This window comes from Hetaerina americana, unplaced genomic scaffold, assembly GCF_022747635.1.
Source record: "Hetaerina americana unplaced genomic scaffold, ioHetAmer1.1.p SCAF_5, whole genome shotgun sequence".
NCBI classification, from domain to species: domain Eukaryota; kingdom Metazoa; phylum Arthropoda; class Insecta; order Odonata; family Calopterygidae; genus Hetaerina; species Hetaerina americana.
Genome location: NW_027287095.1, coordinates 13,712,767 through 13,739,201, shown reverse-complemented (window position 1 = coordinate 13,739,201; position 26,435 = coordinate 13,712,767). Strand labels below are relative to the sequence as shown.

General features: G+C 43.0%; 1 protein-coding gene across 1 annotated transcript in view; it reads left to right on the top strand.

Moving 5' to 3' along the window:
• The first annotated feature begins 5,941 nt into the window (after window positions 1–5,941).
• The window catches only part of Rhp (GTP-Rho-binding protein rhophilin), a 254,654-nt gene continuing 234,160 nt past the window's right edge, over window positions 5,942–26,435 (top strand). Inside the window, exon 1 of the mRNA XM_071593028.1 lies at window positions 5,942–6,509. Coding sequence (XP_071449129.1) covers window positions 6,393–6,509 — 117 coding nt within the window. The 5' untranslated portion in view covers window positions 5,942–6,392. The remainder of the gene's footprint in view (window positions 6,510–26,435) is intronic.

Sequence of the window (26,435 nt, the reverse complement as noted above, 5' to 3'; positions counted from 1 at the left end):
GTTTCCCTTGCGTGTCCCATCACCGGTGGGCGCTCACTTCCTTGTGGCCTTCCAGGCCGCGGAACGGGCGGCATTCTTGTTTAAATGGGGGTCTTGATGCATCCGACCTAAATGAGTGTGCCGTCAGAGCTGTGTGCCTCTACATGCATCTTTAATCCCAATTTCCGCTTCCATCACTATCCACAAGGGCGTTCTCGGTAAGACTCCTGGGCAAAGGCACCTTCTCTTATTGTATTGACACCCCCACTTGATGGGCTATTTCGAGGATTACGTTTCAATAATCAGGTAACACGATTGGTCTGTGTTAAGATTTTTGAAAATTATATGCAGTGACTGCAATTGGTCGGTCTAGTAGGTGCACGACGTAACATTATCAGGTATGATTTCATATTGTCCTTGACTACCAATAGATTAATCCATTTTCATTCACATCTTGTAGTTTGGGCCTCCCAAAGCGATTCTTTGTTCCATGCGAAATTGCTGACAATCCGAAAACCCAAGTCTCGTTCTTCCTCCTAATATTTTCGTATGCAGTTCGTATCGTGTTTTTTCGCCTAGCTCGAATTGGCCACCAACGAAAATCGACGACTCTTTGTTCTTCCTTATCGAAATGAAGTCTCAATCGATATTCCGCAGTGACAATAGTTATCTCCAACTTTTAGAATGGCGGTGTGTTCATTGTTACTCTCACTGCCTCCTCGCTTATCATTCCTCGCCCCCAAACAGTTCACTTTCCTTTGCCCTTTGGTCTTGCTCATGAAAGTAGACGCTCTACCTTTCCCTAATCTTATTCAACGTCCCTTCGCATTAAATTCCTAACTTAATACTTTAAAGGAAGGAATTGACCTTTTAAAGGAAGTTCAAATTTTCCACACCATTTGGCACAATCAATTATTTCCGAGAGTAATTTCCTATTTTTCTCTATATATGCTTACACCTATGTACTTTTAATGTTGCACTTTTCACATATCCGTGAAGCAATATTCACTCTTACAAGCGTTGGCAAGTTTATTGCATTGTAAATGTGCTTTTCATAGCCCCCGTGCTTCTTTTTTCTTCAAATTCTGATATATAGTATTTCACATTATTTACTCCAAGTAACGTCACCACCAAAAAGTAGGCAATGCAAAGCAACCCTTTTTCTGTCTTACAGCCAAACAACCAATCATAAGGATTGCATAGGCCACGTTTGAATTTTCCGTGATACTTCTGTGTTTTTACCGGATGAAATCTCAACCAAACCTATATGCGGTAGAGGTCGTTCTGTACTTTTAATTTCACATTTTTCCTGCAAAAAATAAATTAGAAAATTTTACGTTTTTCATTTCGGACACAAGGTTTTGACCCATTCTCAGACGATCTGCCCACATTGTCGCTTTGTTCACTGCTACTGACTGTAATCTGCGGATTTTCGAGGAACACAACCCTACTTCCGTTCTCAGAAATACGCTGCTCATTTACCGTTTGCATAACCGATGATCATCATAGGTTAGAGATAACAATCATGTTGGATTTTACCTGGGGGAGATAATGACTAATGAAGGCTGGTTTGAAAGAAATTTAAATTGAAACCAGTCTCATGAAATGGAATAAATGAAACAGATTTAGACGATGTCGCATTCTGCGTCTTTATTTTCACGATGGCGGCATTTTGGGAACAACAATTCATGTTTATTCCTTTACAAAAATGTTAAATATTTTTATCCATTCTACGATTCTTTTTATCCTTAGAGCTACGGGCATTTTGGTAGGCCAGGACCAAAGAACTTTGCTAATTTCCTTTCCGCACAAGTGTTTACAACAGAAGAGATCTCTCCAATCTAAAAGCTTTGGCACAAGCGTGAACTCCCCGGTTTCGACATTTTGCAGTCGTGGGTCCCAACGCTTGCAACTGAAAGAAAAGTAAGTCCTTGAAAGAGAAGTAAGCTTAACTTTGACATGGCAAGTTTTTGTATATCTCGGAGACTTGGTCATTGCGGCAAGAGTAGATTGGATCGTGTCGTAGAAGAGAGGGTTTTGAGACGTGGCAGTGAAAAGGGCGCATGGCTAAACAAATTAAAAAGTGATATGGAGGAGGAGGAAAGAGGGTTGCTGGGAGAAATCAAACAGAGGTAAGACAAGTGGATCCAGAGCATATTGATTGCCGAAGACTATGGTAGAGGATAGAATTCTAGGCGGGGGTTGTACGGGAAAGAAAAGGATTAAAAATTAAATTTAACGGAGTGAACGGAGATGGAAAGTATTTGGATTTGAAAAACAATTTATTGTAGTGTGGGGTGTCCGGTTGTTTTCTGTTAGGCGCAGCAACAGGCAGGACCAATGCACCGTGGTGATAAAGCAGTGTCGCACAGGGTAAATGTTGCTGCTGCTGAATACCTCGCGGAAATCAATGTTAAGTGTTTTAAGTCCAGACCTTGGTCCACGCGACTTTTTACTGTTCCCCAATAAGAACAAACACCTTCGCGGGAGGCATTTTTCATCGTCGGAAGCAGTAATGAAGGATGCTGAGGTGATATGGAAGGGCCTATAGAATGGGATGAAAATGGACGAACCTTTGGAAAAAATGGATTCCAACATGTTTTCGAAGACTAAAAAAAAGGTGGGACGAGTACATTGCATCCAATGAGCATTGTTTCGAGAAGAACAGTCAAAATTTGAAGGATTTGGGCAAAAGGTGTAGTAAAAAAATTATGATAATTCTGTATTAGGCCGTCCTTGTGGTAGGATTGAGATAAATACAACTAAAAGTTTAGTCACGCTCCACTTAATTACGGCAAGATTTATTTCTGATCGGTAGAAAGTGTGCACCAATAACTATTGTTCAAGCATAATTATCTGTCTCTAGGTATCTACCTCCGAGTATCGCGCGAATTCCGGGATTCGCTTCTGTCATGCTGGTTGGAGACTCGGCAATCAAAAATAATTATTATCCTTAATTAATATTTCTAAATGTAAAACTGACGATCTAGAAAGTGGGGGAAAGAGAGAGGATGAATGAGGCTCCAATATAGCATAGTGTTTAAAACATTGTTCGTCATTGATTCAAATTCTTTCTCAATACACTGGGGAGAACCTCGTCCTCTTCAACTTTAAATTTAAATTTTCTTCTCCGTTCCTCGGATGGGTGCGTGCCCCTATTGTGACCACCCCTGGCTCAACATGCCGGCATTCCACCCTCATTCCACCAAAATTCTATCCCATTTTTCTATACCCCGTATCACATTTTTCAAAATTCCATTTCTGTTCCTGAATCCACTTTACCGGCCACCTCTCGAGTATCCTCCTGCGTCCATATTCCTTTCTCGCCAGGCACTTCTTCGTTGCTTTCATTTCCGTCCACATAATTTTCTTATTCCTTTGACACTCTCACAGCTGAAAGGCCTCCAATATACGATTGTCTTCACAGCCAAGCTACGGTGACACGAGACTGCGCTACACACCGAAGCCGATAACAGGGATGAAGCCGCAGAAATGCAAGGCCACGCGGGATGGGGATCACATGCACACACACATGCACGTGAGCATGTGGGTGAATCGTAGGCTCTTGCTGTGAATTACCCTCCCCTTCGAAGCACTACATGAATGTTCGCGGGTCGTTAAAAGAGTCCTTAGCAAAAAAACAGAAAAACAAATTATTTTGAGTGGGTTTTCTTTCATTTTTCGACAATATTTTTAGCTCCATATACTTTTCTCAGCGTTTCTCCAACTTGTTTTAATCAGTCCAAAAAGTAGGATTTTGGAAGGTCCACGACATATAGTAGAAATCTGTTTTGGTGGTGACCTCCTCGTTCGATGTGAATCGTTTTCCGCTGAGACATTTTTTTCGAGTTTGGCAATAAAAAAAGTCATCGGGGGCAAATGTGGTAAATACGGTGGATGTTCATCTACACCGACATACTAATACCTTGCAAGCTGCCGCAAGGGCTTTTGACGGTGGGTGTTAGGTTACCACCCGTAAAACAGAATAAAACCGCATGAAAAACTAACAAATTCATACCAATTCACGTCCACAGAGGCGTATATATCCATGTAAAAACCATTTTAACTTACACATATGCAAATACGTATACTGGCAACTAACACACACATGTACCAACCTTATGTCTACGCAGCGTCTAATCTTGTCCTCTCATGTAAATGGAATGTCTTTGCTATTATGATGATTTATTAGTTTTGTGATTCCTGATTGTCTGGGAAAAAAGAATATTTGTATCTATCTATATTGGAGTCTATCTCCCTTATGGAGATAGACTTGTGGTCTAAAGTTTAAGCAATGTGGTGCCATAATAATTCCTTTGGTAGCATCTACATCTACACAATACCCATAAAAAGTCATTGGGGGCAAATCTGGTGAATGCTGTGGATGTTCATCTACATCGACATGATACCTCGCAAGCCACCACAAGGGCATTTGGCGAGGAGAGTTAGGTCTCCAGCCATTCAAGCACAATCACCATCATGTCACCTCTACACAAATATTAGTTTGATCATGCAATCGAAGAATGTTTATCGCACGAAAGAAAGTACTGATATGCAACAATATTCTATAACAGGATGCGTATATTCATTTGTAATCATGCTGTAGAACTGTTAAAAAAATGTATCTATAAAATAAACAAATAATGTGAAGGAAAGAACATGCAGGATATCAAAAAAATATATATACCAGACCAATTATAATTATCTCCTTCACGCCTACGGTCGTATCTATTTTGTTCTTCAATCGTATCGGGAAAAAACGACATCTTTAATCTATACGTTCTACTCTCTACGAGTATCTTCCTGATTTTACGTTGGTGATCTTGTCTACCATGTTGTCATCATTTGAATAGTAGTTCCCTTAATTTCCGCCAACGGAAGTGTGAAAGTGTGCATTCTCTTGATGGAAGAGAACTTTTTTCTTTGCAAAATGAAAACATTTTTTCTTGATTTCTTCGCTCAACCGGCATAATAACAACGGATCATACTCTCCATTTATCGCTTCTCATTTTTGCAAGAAATAGATGCAGATGATTCCACGTGCATCCCAAAAAACCGTGGTCATCACTTTGTCTGGTGATTTCACTGTCCTCACCTTCTGAGCCCGAACTTCTCTAGAAACCCACTGTTTCGACTGTTCCTTGGTCTCCGGGTTGTAATTTTGCTTCCATGTTCCATCCATCATTTGTGGATGCACTGCCACGTTTAAACTCATTAACCCTATTGCAACCAGTCGCAAACACAGCAGCAGATGCTCCGCGAACTTTATCCCTCGACTTTGATCTCTTTCGGTGTTAAGCCTTTCAAATAAGAATGTTTTATCACCGCACGAAACTCATTTATTTCTATTTTTCTAAATAAACAAAATTTTGTCGCTACAATCGACTATGAAATGAAACAGCGTGTTGGGTATGCATGAAACTTAAACAGCAGTCTATTGAGAGTTGAGGCTTACTAAAAGCAAACCTTTTTTGATATTACGAGGGCTTTCTATTGGATTTTGTAAGGAGTTATTGAACGGCTCACGCATGTGCCGAGTCCTACTAAGGTTTTATATCGAGAGACTTCAAGCGGAGCACGCCGTCCGTTAGATGGGACGTTGAAGTGTGGACCCCTGGGCGACTTCAGTTATTAAGTGAAGGACAAGGCAGTCGCCGGGTTTCTCTCCGCCCTTCCCAGATAATCCTTCCTCTATCAAACTACCCACCAATCCCTAATAGCCCAAATGACTTCAGCTATCGGTCCCTAATACCTACTGCGTGAATATTCCACCCCCGGCGTAATCGCGGAATATGATGGGGGGGGGGGAATCTTCGTGCAGAGTACGAGTTCCGACTGCGTGGCGCCGCTAGCGAGGCTTCGTCCTTGATACTTCTCTCGTTCCCCGCGCGCAGCGCTACCGTCAAGAGCCACTCAACGTCAGCGGGTTCGTCATGCACCACAGTCCGCACTGGATGTATGAAGGAGTTCTGTGTCCAGCAGTCTGTGCGCTTGTGTCATTAATGAAGGTGTCCTCGGCTATTCTCGTACGTTAATACGTACATCCATAATTTCGCTTAGCATCTTGGCCATCAGTGAACGTCTGGCTAACGATCCCGCGGAAGGAGAAATAGTTCATTAATTTAATTTGGTGAACCTCCAAGGAAGGTCCTTTTCGGTCTGGTCTCCCATCTTCCATTAGCTCACCAGGGGTGTTGTTGGTTGGTGGGTGGTCGACCTGTAATTTTTTGTGCCTGTGTAAGTGAGTGAGTGTGTGTGCCTGTGTGGTTTTATGTTATTGAGTTCGTCTCTTGTGTGAGTTAGGGATTAAAATATCCTAAAACGCAGAAACTGCTGCTGGACGACGTTATCCAGCGTCATCCCCAATTTTCCGTTTTCCGAGTGATGACAGGTGACTACGCCGGGACGACGGCATGAGTGTAGGTGGAAGCAGGAGGGGCGCCTTCCCAGAGGACGCCGAGGAGGAAGAGGATGCGAAGAAGGAAGACCTCGACACGACGGTGGATGGCGACCGTTTCGCCAGGATCAGGGTGAGTCAGTCTTAAACGAATGCGCTGGAATAATCATCGTTCTGTGGGCGAACTGCCTATTTATCCGGAATCCGCGTGGGTTTTTCGTGCGCCTAAGGCCACCTGTTTCCGTCCAACCAATGATAATCGCAATGCGCCGTCGACTGTAAACAAAATTGAAACAAGCTTTCACGGGAGAGTGTCAACACGAGGGCGTAAACAAATACGTGAAACAGTAGTGAAGCAACGTCAATATTTGTGTTGCGTGGTCAACTTGGCAGCTAACTCACCGTTAAAAAAGAGTATTATTGCCTCTCGTGGTTCGTATTAATTTCTCCATACTTTTTGGAGGAGGTATTTCATACAATTACCAAATAAAGGATTTCAATCCATATTATCATCGTCAAATAAGTGACAATTGAAACGCAATCCTTATGCGTGTTTGAATCTGCCGTGTGTAAAAGTTATAATATACACGATAATCACTGCCAAATAGATTCCCGAGATGGTCGTTATTGTGCTAGCCATCTGTTTTTGAGATCATAGGCAAAATTCACTCAACAATTTGGCGAGACTCGAACGATTTTTCTTGAACCTGCATAACATTGCAGTTACCGAAGTAAACATGAAAGTAAAGAAGCAATTCAGTCGTCAACAGCTCCTGTTGGAAAACTAAGTTATCTTTAGTGCTCCTTGAAGACATTTTTCCCCAGATATCCATGATCACAAAAAGCTTGGGTAACTTATGGATCTATCAGTTGAACAAGTGAATTGACCAATAAAATGCCGGTATTTTTTTACGTCCCCGGCGACGGCAGGATTCTGCAGAAGAAGAACCTGTTTGTGTACCTCCCGCAGTTTATTTGGGAAGCACAGGTTGTTTGTGTAAGGTGGGGGGGATGGTTGGAAGGGTGCATGCCAGCGTTGCCAAGTGTCGCACGGACGCTGCCGTACACTGACAGTCCCATTGGCGATTTTCGCTGCTGATCTCAAGATTCTGTTTTGTGTACCGATAGTCGACGTCGGAGGCCGGCTGTTGGTATCAATGACTGAAGGAACATTGTGGAAGCCGCCTAATTGTTTGTTAAGATATTTACATTATTGTTATAGTAATAATGATATTGAGTGTGCCGGTGTCCCGCCGATTACCCAGCGGGACGTGCGCGCTTGCTTCCCCGCGCTCGCTCCTCCACTCTCCCCGCTCACTGCTCTTGAACTCGTGGCTCCTCTGGTTGCGCCTCCTATTGGCGCCCCCTTCGTCTCTTAGGTGTCGACATTTCGTGGGAGTTAATTCTTCTCCCGTGTAGGCTTAAGTCGATTTCATAACTTGCATAAAATTGAAAAGGCGCTCTCGCCCAAGCGATGGTGAAATTCGTTCCGTTTCTTGAAGGCTCCCGTGAGTGAAGCTTTTTGTGTTTTCCGTCCCTGGGACTGCTTCTGGATCGCTGAAATTTTTCCCGATCATTTTAACTATAGAAAGAGCGTGTTAATAACTTACCGCGTCGGTGTAGATTGGTGGACTTAACGTATAGACACTGATCGGGGGCAATATTTGCCCGAGGAAGTCGTATCGGGTCAGACACTGCATTGATTTTTTTAAACCGAGGCTTTATCTCCTCCATAATATTCAAGGTGAGGTAGATTAATGGACAAAACTACACTCATAGTCCAAAACCACTTAAGTGAACCTATAATCTTGGTGTTATTAGGTGAGGGTTGATCCTTCCTCGTGCGAATGTAAGTTAATCCTCTACGTTGTTTGGAATGCACGCGCTAACCGGGTGTTTAAGAGAGCCAGTGGTGCTGTCCTCCTTTCTGATGCTGGGTGCACTTTCCCAGGTACCGGTTGGTTCACCGAAAATCAAACAGTTTAGTACAAATTCACAGCGTAAGCTTCGTTCGCCTTGACCGGCATTCGAACTCGGCGAAAGGCTAACCATCTTCACGATGTGGAACAGTCGCATCTGTGAGTGCTCAGCCATTGGGGCGATTCCGTTTTCGTTACTGTCGCGGCATTACCCGCTGTTGTTTCAATTAGTCTCAGTTTAGTGGGGGGAAGGTCGAGATCACCCGAAATTAAACTCGATGCCCTCCGGCGAGTGGCCGGTGGGTACCGGCAATCTCAGCTCTATGCCTTTTTATGGCATTGAATATAGTTACACCATGCTTCGCGTTTGTAAACAGCACGCAATACTTAATTTAATCGTCACCCATTTATCTTTTTAAGTGAATATATTCGAGTGTTAGGGCTCGTTTTTGTCATTCGGACATTCTATAACGATTTCACCATTTTTCACTTTTAAAGGAATCCACAGTTGAACGTTTTCCTTGTATATTTTCCTTTCTCTGACCAAAGACCAAAATGGTATTGGGGTGGACTATACTTAATATTCGCATAACATTTTGCTTTTAAATGTACACGTACGTAGGTATCCTATGTATGTATGCATGCGTGTATGTATTATTTACTGTATGCATTTGTGTCTATGTATGTTTACATTTGTAGATAGACCCCATTCATCAACATCTTACCCCGCCAGCCGCCTAAAGGGCGTGTGGTGGGGGGTGTAAGGTCACCAACCGTAATTAAGAATAAAACCATATGCATCAATCACAAATTCATGCCAGTATGCACACACAAAAACGTATACATTCATGCAAAAACCTTTACAACTCACACACATATAATATCAGCAGACACACATTGACCTACAAATATACCTTATGTATACGCAACGTTTAACCTTCACCCGACTTGAAAATTAAATGTCTTCAATATTTCAATTGTGACTTTGGTTTCTTGCTCTTATGATTCCTGATTGTCCGAGGAAAGAACGAGTATTTGTATCGATCTGTACTGGAATCTATCTCCCTTATGTTATCTTTATGGTCTGATCCACCAAAGTAGTGTAGGGCCACAATAATTCCTTTAGGGTCATTGTTAAACTTGTTTGTTCTGAACCTTTCTAGAAGTCTCAGTCTGGCTTGTTCCCTTCGAATCTCAAGTGGCTCCCAGCATAATTCCCCTACAAGGCCTGTCACACTTGTCTTCTTATTTTAACAATTTTTCACCAATCTGGCGAATTTTCTCTGGATTCTATTTAACTGTTTTTACCCAATTTTTTCAAAAGGATCCCAAATACTTGCGGCATATTCCAAATGAGGTCTAATTAGAGCAAACTAACACCTCTCTTTTACTTTCTCATTAATCTCAAAAATTCTAAACTGCGCATTTGTCTATTAAGGAGTGATCCCCATTCCTTGCCAATCCGATATTGTGTCTTATTCTCTAGAGAGTTGCCCGCAATCTGATAGGACCCTTATTTCCCTGTAAGACACCGTGTCGTCAGAAAATAATCTGATATTGCTACCAATCTGTGAGCATAAGTCATTATGTATAATAAGAATAGAAGCGTCTCTATAACACTTCCGTTGGGGACGCCCGAAGAAGCCATTCGGAATACGCAGCAAGTATTTGTGATCCTTAGTAGCAAGGGTTGATAAAAGAATTCCAAAGAGTTCTGAGAAAATCCGTCGGATTCAAAAATTGTTAAGAATAGAAGATGGGTGTGAAAGGTGTTTTTTTAGAAGAATTAAGCTGGTAGTCGCTTGAGACGCGAAGAGAGCTATCGAGACTTTAGACTTATAGCAAGGTTCAGAACGCACGAGTTTAATTATGGCAGAAAGGGAATTATTATGGCCCCACATTATATGGCAGGTTAGACCGCAAAGATAAGATAAGGGAGATAGCCGTAAATATTCGTTCTTTCCACGGATGATCAAGAATCATAATGGTAACGAAATCGAAGTCGATGTTGTTCCAAGCGAACCAGACGTGGCTCCCGCTTGCGTCGACATCTAGCTCATTCCTAGGTTTTCATTCTTTCTTGTTTATGAATGAAGTCTCAATTGGAATTTCTTAATTGTTTTTGAATTTTTTAAAATTTGTGTTTATTTTTCTTTGTCTCCTTAAAGCCCGCCCTCAATTTTATTTTGCGCCATCTTGGTTCCTTATTATTGTGTTTGAGTCTGAATGAAATAAATATCTCAATTCAGTCAAGTATAATACTTTTGTGTGTGCTCTGTGTGTCAACGCGGAGAGTTTCCAACCTGAATGATCGCAGCTCTTGTTTTAATTTCACACGAAGACCATTAAAATTTCCGTTATCCCGAAATGACTTTCTTATTGCCTTTCCTTGATCAATTCCGCGAACTTCGTTTTCAACTAAACAAATATAGCTTTGGGGTCGCTGATGGCCTCCGTTATGTCCACGTTGGTGAACATCTCTGAGGTATCAGCCGCAAATGTGTTTTGTATGCAGTTAGTTCGTGTCGTCAATTTAAATATTTGTTCTGGAGATAATTTGGCGAATATATTTAGAAATGTTTAGTGACAACCGCGATTAATTGCCGGATTTCTTACCCAATAATTGCCCAAATAATTGTCGGCATATTAAACTCGCCGGTGACCACAAGTGGACTGTTGCCATGTTTGGTGAAGAGTTAAAATAATTGACTTCGAGCAATTGAGCTAGCACCTCTGCTGGTTAATGGTTTCTGGCGTAACTTTATGGAACCGATTCATTATAAATAAATGAAAGGACTAACTTTGTAGTTCCACACGAAAACGATTTATTCACACGACCCGGGTTTCGAAGTAAAACTTCATCATCAGGTGAGCTCTCTACATTTGCAGCCCTTCTTATATATACAGCCAGGGCGGGGGTGGGGTGGAGATAATCAGGAAGGTTTGGGAGGGGCACCCCTCCCAAACCTTCCTGTTGGTAGTTGGTAGAATGAACATATTACTGAGCTTCTGTGATTATAATCCTTCAAGTTGCACAAAACGCTTCAATGTCGTTATCGGCGTATTCTTAGTAATACGAGCTCGTAGCTGCTGATATGAGATGACTGCGATGAATGCTCCATTTCGCCTTGTCTGTTGTTGTAGAGATCTTGCAGGAAACCCTAGCTGTCTGCTAAATAGTCTCTAGTACGATACGTTTGTATGCCGACTATGCTATGGTTTATCGTGATATCCGTAATCCGGAGGACAGAGCAGCGATATCAGGTGAAATTATTGATATGCAACGCTGGTGCGACACTTTGCAATTAGAATTAAACTGATAAAAAGTGCTTAGTGATAATTTTTTGGGAAAAGAGCAATTCCCTCCCGAACGCCTACTGCACCGGGAACACCAGAATGGAATGTGTGGACTCGATTAAATATGAAGGCGTTACATCACAACCTCCCCTGATTGAAACATGTACGGGGAACATGTGGACAATCTAACCAAAAAATTAGGATTTATTAGAAGAGTCCTGGGTAAATGCGATGAAAAAGTCAGAGAAAAGTTATCTTTCGCTGGTTAGGTCTCGTTTAGAATTTGCTGCTAGTATATTACGCGATCCTCACGAAGTTGAATTGATTTCCAAATTGGATCGCGTGCAGCGTAGAGGAGCTAGATTCTTTTTTCATTGTCATCAGAACTTAATAGCGTATCCAAAATATTAGAAGAGTTATGCTGGGAATCACTCATAGAGCGAAGGTAAAATTACAGATTAAATTTCCTGCGTAAAATGGAAGGATGTCTCTTTAGCAGTGATATTGAAAATGTATTATTGCCCTTATCGTACTAAGGTAGGAGAGATCATGCCAATAAAATTAGAGACATAAAGTGTAGAACAGATAAATTTAAGATATAATTTTTTCCGCAAACGATAAGGGATCAGAATAACATTGTCCGATGGTGGTTGGGGTCATATTTGGGTCCAAATTAAACCAGTGTGTATTCACCCCATGCCATACATCCTAGCGGTTGCTGGCAGGGTACAAAATGGTATCTATAAAAAATATATCTTTTGCGAGCCTGCTTTCCATGGCGATATTTGCCTCTGTACTTTCAAAGATGCATTGTACTATATATCCGATTCCTTTTTCTTTTATATGCTTCCGCAGTTGATGCGGTAATATGTATTCTATGTAACACTTCATGTTCATAGGCAGCGGGAAGATAAATGCGCGTATTATGGCTGTCGCTAGAATTTACTTTACGGAAGCTTTAAGTAACTACTCTGATTGGTCTTATGAAAACATCATACAGCCTCGGGTAGGGAATGGTTTCTGACTAAATGCGCTAGTGATCGCATTCAATTGTGGCGTCTTTAGCGGGGGCCTGAGAGCTACAACGTCCAACCTGAAATAACGAAACGGCAACACCGCATACATTTAGAAGAAAAGGGTCCCCTTCCGCATACTATTCCAGGAAGTTGGGTAACCAAATCGGGAGGCAAACTCCTCCTCGATCTATGCTCACCGAGCCAGTTGGAGGGAAAAGACACCAAATTTTTTTGCTACGTCTACGGCATTAATAGACCAACGTTTTTCTCGGACGCCTGTTGTTACTTCACACCAAGGATGGAATGGCATTAGTGCATTAGTTCGGGGAACTCCTCTGCGTTATCACTTGTGAGGGAGGGAGGCTCAGTGGTGTAGGAACATGAGCTTACTTATTGAGTTCAGAGTTATTGGAGGTTTTTTTCATTCCTAAGCAAACACCTGAGGTTTTGAACGTCGACGACGCATATTGGCAGCGCTTGCCAAAACTGTAATTTGTTTTCAGTCAAATTATAACGAAAGATGAAGAATTCAGAGATGTAGAGGTGAGAAAGATGAAGAACTAGAAATTGAAAAATAATCTGGTAAATTTTCAGGAGCGTTTTCAAATATTACAGTAATCAACCCGAAGGTCGGTTTGGTAGGTGATGATAGAGTTCACCCAGTACTAAGCCCAACAGCATGTGAAATTCACAGATCAGGGTAGGGGGGGCAGTTCCTTTCCCTGCGCCGGTTATGGTTTCCCAGGAAGACCTGGTACCCGAAAAATCACATAGCTTGGGTGGAGCTGCAGGTGCCCAGAGTGCCTTGCCTGGGAATCGAACCCGGGACCCTCCGGTCATAAGTCCAACGCTCTACCCACTGGACTACCGCGACCCACCGTTTTCAAATATATCAGCCTAAATGTAAACAATAAGGATTACTAGACATTGCAGTTTAGGAAACAACTAGTATATGCTTTTCTCTGATAAGATGCTCCTGGTACTTATGGTTGGATAATCAAATGTCAAGCTTGCGCGACTGAATGTCGTATAAAAGCCGTAAACACAGCAAACAACCCGAAGGTCGGTTTGATAGGTGATGGTAGAGCTCACTCAATACTGAGCGCAACGGCATGGCTTAACATTTAGCCGGATAATAAGGCGGGCCAGTCCCTTTCCCAGTAACGCCTATGATTTCCTATGATGATCTGGTACCCGAAAAATAACACAGCATGGGTGAAGCTGAGGTTGCCCAGAGTAGTCCCTGGGAAACGAACCCTGGCCCTCCGGTTTGTAGTTTTAACTCTAACTGTGGAATACCACGCCTCCTCAAATGTCGTATGTGTGCCAAGAAAAGGTTTCCGTGAACCTTTTGCACTCCACCTTTGTGTTCTCACTGTTGAATTTCACGTATTCCACGCCGGCCACATTGCTTAGACCCTCCACCCCCTCTCCTCCGTTCCTACATCCGTGCTGGTCAACTCGGGTCCTGTCTCACTCACAAAGGTAAAGCGTTGCCATGGCCTCCACGGCCTGCGTCCGAACAAGCACTCCCGAAGGAATGAATGACAAGGTTGAACCACTGCCATCACCACCATCCACCGGCATTCCGTCGCTGCAAATCTCAGATTGAGTTACGTTCATGGCCGAATACAGAGAGTAACTGTCAAAGCATATGTTGCATAACTTGACGACGTACTAAAAGAAATAATGAAAGACGTCGGGTTTTTTTATTTGCCAGAATCGTGATTTCGATTCTCTAAGAAATGTCCATTCCGTTTCATTGGTTTTTCTCACATTGTAATTTTCGACAGAAAAATAATTAAGAAATTTGAGGAAAGACCAGGCATAGTCCTAGACCAAATTTTATATCCAAGAAATTTCAGGATGGTTCCCAATGTCGAATGCTCATTCAAGTGGGTGAAAATCACGTGGTAAAGCGTACAGTTGGGCATGAGTGATGTTAAGACATTTTCGTCATTAGTTATTTTCCCAGAAGAAAACCTGCGCTCTTAACTGTCAACTACGCTATGCTGTCATCGTGTGTTCGTATAACCTACTCGCTTTCTTTCCGTGATCCTTCGTTCCAATATTGAATTTGCGAAATATTTAGTGTCCCGACACCGCCTGCGTCCCGCGTCTCACCAGGGAGCTGGACTCCCGCATACTGACGATGCGGTGATTTATGGGGACATTCGAAGTCGCGAAGACAGAGTCACGTTAGCTAACGACCTAAATGCAATTCAGACTTGGTGCGATACATGGCAATTGGAATTAAATTTGAAAAAATGCGTAGTAATACATTTTTGGGAAAGGAGTAATTCCCTCCCATTTAGTTACAAAGTGAAACAAACAGAAATCGCGAGGGTAGATTCCTTTAAATACTTGGGTGTAACAACAACACTCACGATCTGTCCTGGAGAAAGCACATACGGGAAATATGCGGTCGTGCTACTAAAAAAATGGGATTTGTAAAAAGAGTCCTGGGTAAATGTGACGAAAAAGTGAAGGAACGATGTTTTCTTGGCCTAGTCAGGCCCCACCTAGAGTATGCTGCCAGTATATGGGATCCTCAAGAGACAAATTTGATTTCGGAATTGGATCGAGTTCAGTGGAGGGGGGCTAGATTTGTCAAAAATTGTTATGGCCAACGCAGTAGCGTAACTACTTTGCTAGAAAATTTAGATTGGGATTCCCTTACACAGCGGCGTTTACAATATAGATTAAACTTATTAAAACATTTAAAGATGGGTCCTTTTCTGATGACATCAAGAACATCATACGAACCCCAACGTATCACGGGCGGAGGGATCACGAATATAAGATTAGAGAGATTGACTGCAAAACAGACAGGTTTAAATGGTCATTTTTTCCAAGAACAATAAGAGACCAGAATGCTTTTAATCGAAGTCCCCCACTAGTCGGCTCGCATGGTTATACGATTATATTTATATATCTTTTTTGCAGGTTCCCCTCACCGTTCCCCATCCATTTGAAAAACCGTAACCCCCTCATCCTTTACCCTTTCCTCCTGGTGCTACACCCCCTGCCACACACCTTTTTGGTGGCTTGCAGGGTATTGATGTAGATGTAGATGGGGAGTCCCGCTCGCTGGTATACACCACAAGGACCACGATCCAACGTCTCCCTCCCCACGTGGTAAGGGAGACAATAGGCCAAACATAGAGCTAGCTAGATGCATCTATAATTCCATCCCTTCCCATACGGATTTGCCTTGGCAACGTCCTCGGTTGTGGGACTTAACATATGATGCTGCTTACACCCGATAGCACCTGTTATGTGTTGGAATGGGGTGGGATCTGCCTCCACAGCTTCCAATCCCCCCCCGCAGAATGACCTTCTCTTCACTCCAAGAAACGACCCTTCGGTCGAGGGTCGTTTAACTTTTAATTTCACGAACTTTTTGTTACTGTTGATATTAGAAAATACGGATGTGTCCGGAACGCTTTAGTCCCGTAGGTGAAGTAGGTGGTCGCCTGGGAAAAATAACCTTTATTTTTGCTGATTGTGTAAATATATTTCAAGCCGAGACTACTGTTTGCTTACGTCTACGACACAAATTTTCATGAAAACAGCAGTATTCAGTTATTTGACCCAGACAATTAAAATCCACCCGCTATCAATTGGACAGTTCTTAGTTCGACGTCTAGTTGCTTCCAATCGAATCTGTGAACACTTTGGACAAATGCAAAGATATAAATCTAATCAAATCAACCCCAATGACTTTTTCGTTTGAAAGAAATAATAAATACGGGTTTGAATAATTATCCCGGTTTAAGTCATGGATATAGCCTGTCTTGTCTCAAGGAGTTGGATCATGGATATAGCCTGTCTTGCCTCCCGCGGTGATTGAACATGTGAGGATGGTGGTCTGTCTTCGGTAACCCAGATATCATTGCCTTAGGACGATATGTCTTTAATGAAATAACGAGAGTTTCTGAGCGCTGGTTAACTGAGGATGATATATGACTGTCTTGGGAGGAAAAATTATTTTTAATTCCAAGGTTATTATATCGTTTGTCAGGGAAGTTGGACGATGACGGATTGATTTGGAGTAGAAGTAATCCATCAGAGTAAGTCGAAGGAATTACAAAATATGGGAGTAAATTCGTCGAGACATTGATGTGAATTTATTTTCCCGTATATCCTCTTGGAAAGATATAATTGTGGCAGGGAACATGTTTGCAACTGAAAATCGATAAGGGATCTGCATCCTCAACACACCTCACTGATCGGCCGCTGGGGCGTTTAACCCTGGGTGCTGGGACATCCCTCCCTCCGTGCACGTCAGTGTGATGTGTTTGTTTTACGGATTCGTTGAAAGGCAGTTTCTTTGAGCATTGCTGTTGGGGTACATACCCTTATGGCGAATGCCAATTGCGCAAGTTGGAGGAAGTTGTTTATAACTCTGGATCAGTCCGTATTTTATCTCTCCCTCGGATGGTCTGATATGGTGCGTGGAGCATAAATATTCCCTCCTTGATGACGCAAATCAACTCAAATGTGTTGTGCCTTGTTTAGTTTAGGCCATGAATGTTCTCTTCCATAATGGAAGGACTCTCCCATCTTATTTTTTAAGCAACCCACTCACAATACACTCTCTTCGCAACAATATTTGAAGATTTTAGAGCATCCTCTGTGACGTTCATGTAATTGCCATTTTTTTCTTTGGTACTCGTTCCTTGCTTAAGTCCGTGGTAAAAGCTCCGAATTTCCCTACACCCGTCCAATTAAATCAAATTTTCTCCACGACAGACCCACCCACATATCTCGTTAATTTGCACGCTCCTTGGTAAATTAAGAATGCGTGTAGATTAGCACCCACGTACATACTTCTATGCTGGGTATGTGGTTTTCTGTAATGATTGTGTGAGTTGCACTGTTTTGAGCGAAGTGGAAACTAACCTATTGGCTATTCTCGTCCATGTCGGGTTAATGTGTACGTTGAAGTTGGATGTTTTCAATTGGCTGTTAGTCAGCATTATTCTTTAAAAGGGAGTTTCGAGACCAGACCATTTCACGCACCCCCCGACACCCGTTGGTAGCACCTCCCGAACCCACGTCGTCCTAGCGTGGCACGTGACTGTACCTCGCCACATTTGGTGTAACTGCCACATTTCCAAGCGTGGGTTCGATGGCATTCTGAATCCGAAGTCCCGTCCAATTGTTACTCTTGCATTGAGCCTGGTGCTTGTTACCCGTGTTGCTTGCCGTCTCCACCATGACTGCTTCACGTGGCTCTTCATTCCTGTGATTGCCTGGGGTTTCTCGTCAGCATACCCTGGGTCGGACCCTTGTGGGCTAACCCCCCCCCCCCCCGCTCCCATTCTCTGCGTTCAAACACCCTATCGGTCATTGGCCATGCTCTTGATGAATGGCCAACGAGGCTTTTCAAGGAGGGTTATTGATTATTAGCAGTGTGTCCGCAAACGTACGTTTACTTAGATAATGAATATCCTGGTGCTCAACTCCTTGTTCTTTTAAAGATCTTACCAATGATAAACTCTTTTCAGGTTGATAGAAAATGCGGATTCTTTTTGACATAGAAGTCATTTTTGTTGCATGAAAACATTTTTCTGATAAACGACCCTTTTTGCTACCCTCATGCAATCCACAATGCCAAATTTCTTTTCCCCTTCCACTGACTGCCTATCTATCTACTTTCCCTCTATCTTGCTTCCTGTAAAAGTCCTCCCTTCTGCCATCAAGGCGCAGTAATTATTTATCAATATTCTGACTTACCACGGTTATAAATAAAATCAAACGACCCGGTTGCCGTTGCCTGAGTATCATCACCCGATGTTGAGTGCACCCTCCATTTCTTGATGACATGCAAATAGGAAAACGTTATCTTGCCTCCCGGCCTCTTGAGCATTGGGTAACGCGGAAACTAGCGATATTCTCATATATGAGAAGATTGATTGCAACGGCTTCCTTTTCTATGTATCCAAATGTTCAAGAGCGGCAAGTCCGAGCGTGGATTGTTTGAAAAATGTGATTTTTGAAAATTAAAATCACTAGTGTCCATTATTTGGTTTGCGATTAAAGAATCCTTCAGTCACAATTCATTTTCGATTTTACTTCTTACAGCGTGAACATTTTTAAAAGTATTCGTTTTGAAAATGTTTCTTTGTCACGAAATCAAAAATTCGGGTAGTTTACTCACACTAGGTCATACACACCGTCATAGCTTCACGCGGTGTGTAAAAGGTTTAACACACAAGTGCTAAAATTGAATGCCGAAACAGTTTCCGAGGTTAGAGTCCTGTTTAAATGAATTCATTGTTCATAAATATGGTGTACCGGCCGGTGTAGGGAGGTAAGAAGCAGGACTTGGAGAGGGGAATTGGCGTTTGGAGTGGTTGAAGAGGGAGGGTGCCATGGCGGTGATGTTCAGGTAACTCTAGAGCTGCCGGGTTCCTCCCGCGGAGCTGGCGATGAGATTTGCTTGCGGAAGTTCCACAGACGTTGTGAAAAAGGTCCGCGAAATTTTTTATTGAGTAGTTTTCTACGAAAGAGAATTCGAGTGACGGAGTGAGAAATGAAGATGCGTAAGAAAGAATTGAAGAAGAAAAATGTCCGTCGAATAGCATAACAGAAAGGTAGAAGGCTTGGCTGGGACACGGGTTGAGAAAGGAATGTCATCAAGGACGACGCCTGAAGGGAAGAAAGGTAGATGGGAGGAGAAGATGGAAAAGGAGAGGACGCAATGGGGAGGAGGAAGCGTAAACACAGTAATCAACCCGAAGGTGCCACGCCCCCTGGGGAGGAGAAGTAATAAAGAAATTAAAAGGGTCAGAGAGGGTTGGAGAGCCCGTTGGTACCACTCTTGATGATATGGAAGGGTTAACTCGGCAGGAGGTGGTGGTGGAGCCGAAGCCGAATACGTAATATCCTAGCGCGCTCATTCAGCGTGAGCCCTCGTGAGAATCCGCTCGCCACCCCAGGTGTGGCCCCGCTTTCCCTTCCTTCTATTTGTATTTTAATTTAATTTTGTTTTTTAGTACCCTGCAAGCCACCGCTAGGGTGTGTGGCAGGGGATGAGTACACACCAGACTAATTTTGACCCGAATATTTTTACCCCTACCGCGGTCGGACAACGTTATTCTGAACCCTTATCGTTTGTTGAAAAACGATATTTTAAATCTGTCTTTTCTACCCTTAATCTTTCTCATTTTATTGACATCTCTCCTACCGTAGTGCGATGGGGCTAATAATAGTTTCAGCATCACTGCTAAATAGACATCCTTCCAATTTGTGCAATAGATTTCATCTGCAATTGAACCTTCTCCTTGTGTGTTATTTCCAACCTAGCTCCTCAAATATTTCGGATAAGCTACTAAGTTTCTCATTTTACGTTTCATCACGTTCATTCACGTTCATTCACGTTTTACTAATCTAGCTCCTCTACGCTGCACGCGGTTCAATTCGGCATTCAGCCAACTTCGTGAGGATCCCATACACTAGAAGCATATTCTATGGGATTGGGATTTTGTTTGTGCATGTTTTGCAACGCGTGGGCAGCAGCACCCCTTTGCGTGAGCTTCCCCCCACCTAGTCTCGGGGGCGGCCGTTAACGGCCTCCCGAGGGTGTGGGTTGGTAGAGGGTGAGAGCGCCGCGGGGTTGCCAGGCTTCCGAAAGACGGCCGCTGAATCCTCGGCATGGGATCACCTTTCGGACGGCGTCGCTTCCGTCAATCGGCCTGAAGGAACGGGCTCGCTCATGAGGAAGGGGCCAGGAAGTTAGCCGTGGGAGGGTTTCTAAGAAAGTAATTAATTGAGTGGTGACATTAATGGGGATAGACGAGCGATTTTCCACTTCAAAATTTTTATTACCTCCGCTCTCCACATTTGTATAATTTTCAGGCCACAAGTGGAAAATTTTATCATTAAAAGGTAAGCTCATTAAATAATTAAAATAAAAACCCCTCAGGAATGGATTACAGAAAATTGCAACGAAAAGAAATCCATGGATTTGGACCCCAGGAAATGTAAAATGCTGTTCAACTAACACAGTACTTTTAAAATGTAAAAATGCCTTCTCTAAAATGCAAAATCCGACCCTATGCGACAGTAGTCAAACCAGAGGTTCATCAGAGACATTCGATGTCCAGAGTAAAAACACTGAGAGAACAATTAAAACGAGTAGAATGTAAATTCATGAAATCTCAGGCCCTAGAGCCAAAGGAGGAGTGCGCACCCCGAAGCCCAATGCATACATCTAAAAGCAAATACCCGAAATCACAGATGCAATGGGTATGCTAAGTATTCGATTGGGGGGCATTTAGAAAGAATAGGCTCAAAAAGATCTACACGCCAAAGCCGTGTATTCCTGGAAAACAAACCAGTCGGAATTGGTCCTGACAAGCAGGAAAATACCTCATTGGATTAGGTTGTCAACCCGCACAGGATGGTGTTGCACAAAGAAAAATCACGCAAGCAGAAACGTGGTTTCCAGGAAGAAGGGAGGAAGGCCAAACAGCACACATGCCCACTCGCTGCATATGAAGGAATAATAATGGGCTGTCAGGATCAACACTTAAGATTTCGCGTGGTCCAAAATGCCCCGTTCGCAAACATGAGGTGGAGAAAAGGAAAGTTGGTGGTTGTTTCCTGTAAGTACTGGACTCATCCAGCACTTGAGACCATAAAAGTGTACAGATGAATACTTAAGGAGTTGTAATGGGCTACCTTGATTCTCTTCCTTAAATTATCTATGTATCCTTTACAGATGTAACCACGATTGATGAAAAATGAATGTAAAACCTTGCAGAGGGTATTAAAGTCCAATCCTAACCATTTCTCATGCATATGCCTCGATAAACTTTTGCCTGAGTTTTCACGCTTTTCTTTAGTGAGCTTTATGTTTGTTATGTAATTTAGGCGATGTTGTAATGGCATATTTTTCATCGAGAATCAAAATCATACATCATAATCCGTTAAAGATAAATAATGTGTGTGTCCCCCGTATATGTAAGGAATAGCTGTGGGTACTAATTGATGGAATGGTACGTTGTGGGCTCTGTGGTAGACAACGTTTTCTATCCATAGTTAAAAAATGATAGCCGTGGAAAGAAGCCGCCTTTGTACCATGTACTGATTAAGGGTTCATGGTGACCTTTGTCAGTTTGCTGTGTTTTTCCGTCGAAGAAGTCACCTCGGCGTGGAGGCAATGCCAGGAACTGGAGCGGGATCGGTTTCTGATTGATGAAAGCCGTCATATCCTCATGTCGCGCAGTCATATTTAATCTGTGCAATATGGCTTATGAGGAACGCGGTGATCAACCCGGAAGTTGGCTTGAAAGTTGCTGGTTGAGCTAACCTCGTACTTTTGTGGCCTATGAAATTAACACATTACGTGAGAGGGTATTGATGAGTATTGGGTCCGGTTCCTTACTCCCAATGCCGCCGCCTGCGCCGCTAAATCTCAGGGATCTAGCCGAAATTTCCTCTACCCCTCGATATTTCTGTTACATCAACGGTCGTAATGCTGGAAAATGAATGTTGTCCCCTGCCAATCGGGACGAATAAACGTACGGAGTGGTCGTAAAAGCTTATTCATCTGCCCACCGATGGCAGCATTCTGGGCCCTTCTAACTTAAAATATAGCCTTCACAACTGGTGAATTGCACGGCGCACGTGCATGATGTAGAGATGGGCTCGTTACGGCATCGGTGTGAGCAGTGAGCCGACCGAATGCCGCCGGAGCGTGGTGGGTGGTCGCAGGAGAGAAGTCCTCTGCGCCGGGGCCGCCCAATTGTTGCGGCCTGCGGAGGATGGGCGGGGCAGGAGGCGACGTAGTGTTTCGTGGCGGATGTGTTTTCGTTAGCCCCTGGGGTAGGGGCGTCCTCGCCTCTCACCTTTTTCGGGTCGACCATGTCGTGCCATTATTCACAGTGGGCGAGAGGAACGCTCAAGCAGCGGGAGCCATCTTCTCTATCTCGAGGAACAAGGTCTCTCGTTTTCGGATGAGAGAAACCTACTCCCATGCCGTGGATTTAGATGAGCAAGTAATTCTTCAGGGCGCCTTGGTGGCTAAACCTGCATCAGAACGAGTAGCTGAAGATCTAGATTACTCTAGTGTAGAGTGTTCCGCTGGCTAATTATTGACTGGTTCAAGCGTAAAATTAAGTTTTAATTTATTTAATATTTTAATTTTCTAATACTCGAACCCCGCCCCATAAACCATACCATGACGCGGTGAAAGGCTTTTTTAAAGGATGCGTTGGTGGAGGATGAGCGAAACTGGGTAAATATGGGGACCAGCCAGTAAGGGGCGGGGCTGCTAGCGAGTATAATATTCGAATATATTATATAAAGGAATTTTTTCCTTCGCCAGAAGTGTTCTCCCTCCCCATGGATTACCACCTTGACGTGGTGGAAGGGCTTGTGTGTTCTGATGGCCCCTAGTGCTGTGCTGGCGGAAGTAGTGATATTTACTCCTGTTAGGGTCACCCATGCCAGATGGTCGAAGGGTAGGAGCCAGACGAAAGGTAGTCAGCGTAGCGTCTGTTCCGCAGCGAGGCGGCTGCAAAGGCGTCTTGACCCCAGTGGCCGCGAGACCTCCTTGGTCTCAACATAAGAAATTGTCGTGAAACAGAATCGAGAACAGTCATCAAGACACAAAATAAGAGGTTCAAACCAATTTGAAAAGGGACTTGGAGTGTTAGGGCGTTGATTGATGCTAGAGCATGACAGTTTCAGGTTTAACTATATGGAATTCCTTCATGATGAGAGTAAAAAAGAAACTCGACACTTCGACAATAAAGATTTAATATTTCATGACAATGTTTTCAATGCTTTACATCATCATCAGGCGATGATGATGGCGCACAGCATCGAAACCACGGTCGTGCAATATTAAATCTTTATTGTGGAAGTGTAGAGTTTCTTTTTTACCCTCATCATGATGATAGAGCAATTAGAAGATATGAACTGAGAGATGGAAAGAGTAAAATATAGATGCGTAAGGGATGTGCGAAGTGGGATGGAAGGATATCAGGGATTATAAGAAATAGTCAAGGTACGCGATCGATTATAGGATAATTGCGTGTGTCTCTGGAAGGAAACAAGTAATGGTGATGTGGAATTGAAACTCGGTGATGGGCGGAGGGAATGAGTTAAAGAATTATTATTCAGGAAAATATATGACTGCGGGTAAGTGTAATAGAGTTCTTCAGAACACTGAGTATCAAAGAGTTGGTTCAAGCACCACAATAGACATAGTTATGCGGAGAGGAGGAACGAGGACTCAGACAAATATCATTGACATTATGTAATGGTTGGGAACAGATTTAGGAATATAATATAACGAATTAAAGAACGAATAATGGAACATAATGAATTCGCACTGTTATTTTGGTGTGGATTCGGATTCAGGTCGGAATATAGCACTATTGAAGTTTAAATTCAGGTTGAAGATGATAAAACAGAGACGATGGATGAGGAAATGGGATGTAGAATCTTTAACGGAAAGGAAAAGTAAGGAGTACCAGGAGATAGTAGAAACATTAATGAGCGAGACGACAGGGAGACGGGTACAATTATGGAAGAAAGGATCACATTTAAAAAAATATCGGAAGTCGCAAACAAAACATCGGTCAATAGAAAAAGGCAAAATAAGCCATGGATTGATAATTAGGAAGGTAGACCAGAGAGGAAAATGGAAGGATGTAAACAAATAGTTTTTCAAAAGGAAGCGAGAAGAAATCAATAATGAACTGAGACCGGAAACTAAATTGACGAAAGGGGCGTGGTGGAAGACAAATTGCGAGTAAATGGAGAGTGTACAGATGACGGGAGGAATGGTTGCGCAGGAAGCTCTGTCTAAGGAAGGGCGAAATAGGAGCGCTGCAGAGGAAGTTGACATCACTGTTAGAAAGTAAGAGGGGAAAATCCGTTCACGCTAATTAAGAGACGAAAGGAAAATTATAATTTCCAACAAGAAAGATTAAGGAAAAAATTAAGAAATACGTAGAGGAGATGACATTAAGCCGGCAAGTTTTGACATAGAAAAAGAATATGACGTAGATGAAGATAGCTTAGGTCATACTCGATGGCGAGATACATTCCTGCGGAACTACTTAAGGGATTAGGATTTTTTTTGGTTTCATTTGTTTGTGTCGGAGATTTTGAGGAATCGTTCGTTAGAGTAAATTGGCTAGAATTAAAGAATGTGTTACAGAAGTTATTTGTAGATAGGACGGATAGGCGACCTATTTGCATCCTGTACAGGTCTCGGAGACTGCTCAGGCGAAAGTGGCGGAATGAAAGTCGGGATGGGCAGTTATAACAAGCTGGGTTAGACAGAATTGTCCTTAAATATCTGTTGTTTGCAATATACAATAATCGAAATTGCGATAAGGAAGGCATGGAAGGAGAGCCGGAGTGAAAATAGGGAGAGAACACGTACACCAGATAGGTTTGCGAATGATTAAATATTATTCAGCCAATCAGGCAAGGTACTATCGTAATCATTGTTGAGTGCATAAGAAAATCAATGTGATAGGTATGGGATGAAGACCAATGTAAAAAGACAAAGTTTGTGAGGTTGCCGATAAGGAGAAAGGCTAATTCAAACGTTAAAATAGCAGGGCATAAACCAGAGCTGGTGGAGCAGTTTACCAATCTTGAAAGTGCTCTGGGCCAAGGAATTCCTCTTCGCATGTCCCGCCAAGTTGGAGGAACATGAGGAGAAGAATTTCGATAGGTAAAGAAGCATTCACAAGGAGGAGGCAGGTGATGACAGAGAATTTAGGATGTCAATAATAGATTAATGAAACATATTTGGAGTGTGAATGTGTATAGCGCGGAAACTTGGCCTTTGAAGCAAAATGATAGGCGCAGATTTAGAAGGACTTGTGGTGTAGATTGACGAGGGCGAAAAGGGTTACATGGTAGGAAAGGAGAAAACCAAGAAGTAGTAAGGAGGAGAGAGAATAGTTGGCAGAAATCGTGCGTAGGAATGTAAGATGGATGCAGAGCATTTTGTTGGGCGATGAATTGTTGAAGATTGTGATTGAGTGGAGAACCTTAGAACGTAGGGCTAATGAGGAATGGGTAGGAGAAGGATGGGGATGTTGATAGGCCAGTGACGATTGAACATACGTATGGTTTGTGTACCTGGAACTTAGGTCCCCATCCGTAAACTTGAATGGCAAACGTATGTGTTTTTTTGAAACGGCCCTCACCTTTCATTATCGTGTCTCCTGCAACCTTCTGACGGTTGGCGACTTCGCACAGGTTTGCCGAGTGTCGAAAGGGAGGGAGCACAGATCTTATTTGGTCTCGTCACATTGATTCTTCGCCTTCTGCCAGATTCCGGATGAGGCGCCGGCGCCACGTGGCGTTTATACACTCCGGCCTCTGAGAATGGCCTCGTGAAACGGCTTCGGGTCGCTTATTGAACATTACGTACGCTCACTTTAAGGAACACATCTAATAAATATCCATACATATACGTGCTAATATTCCGGAAACATACTATAATTTTGTGTATCCAAAACGATTCCTATCCTTCCGAATGTCCGAACCGATGGGCCTTTTTGAAAAGATGAAAAAATTAAAAATCTCCACGTACGTATTAATTAAAATTACCACATGTTCGTGTGTGTACAAGAATTTGACGTACGTGGCGCAGGAGTCGATGGAGGAGGGGGGGCGTTCTTTCATTGAAGGGACGAAGGGCGTTCAATGCCTGATCAAACTTTCCAATACGCGTTTGATCTTTGACCTCCTTCGGCCCGGGGGTGGTGTAACTCAGGGGGAGGAACGGTCTTCCCTGCCCTTAACGCGAGGCCTCTCCCATACCTCCCGAGCGTCGCCAGT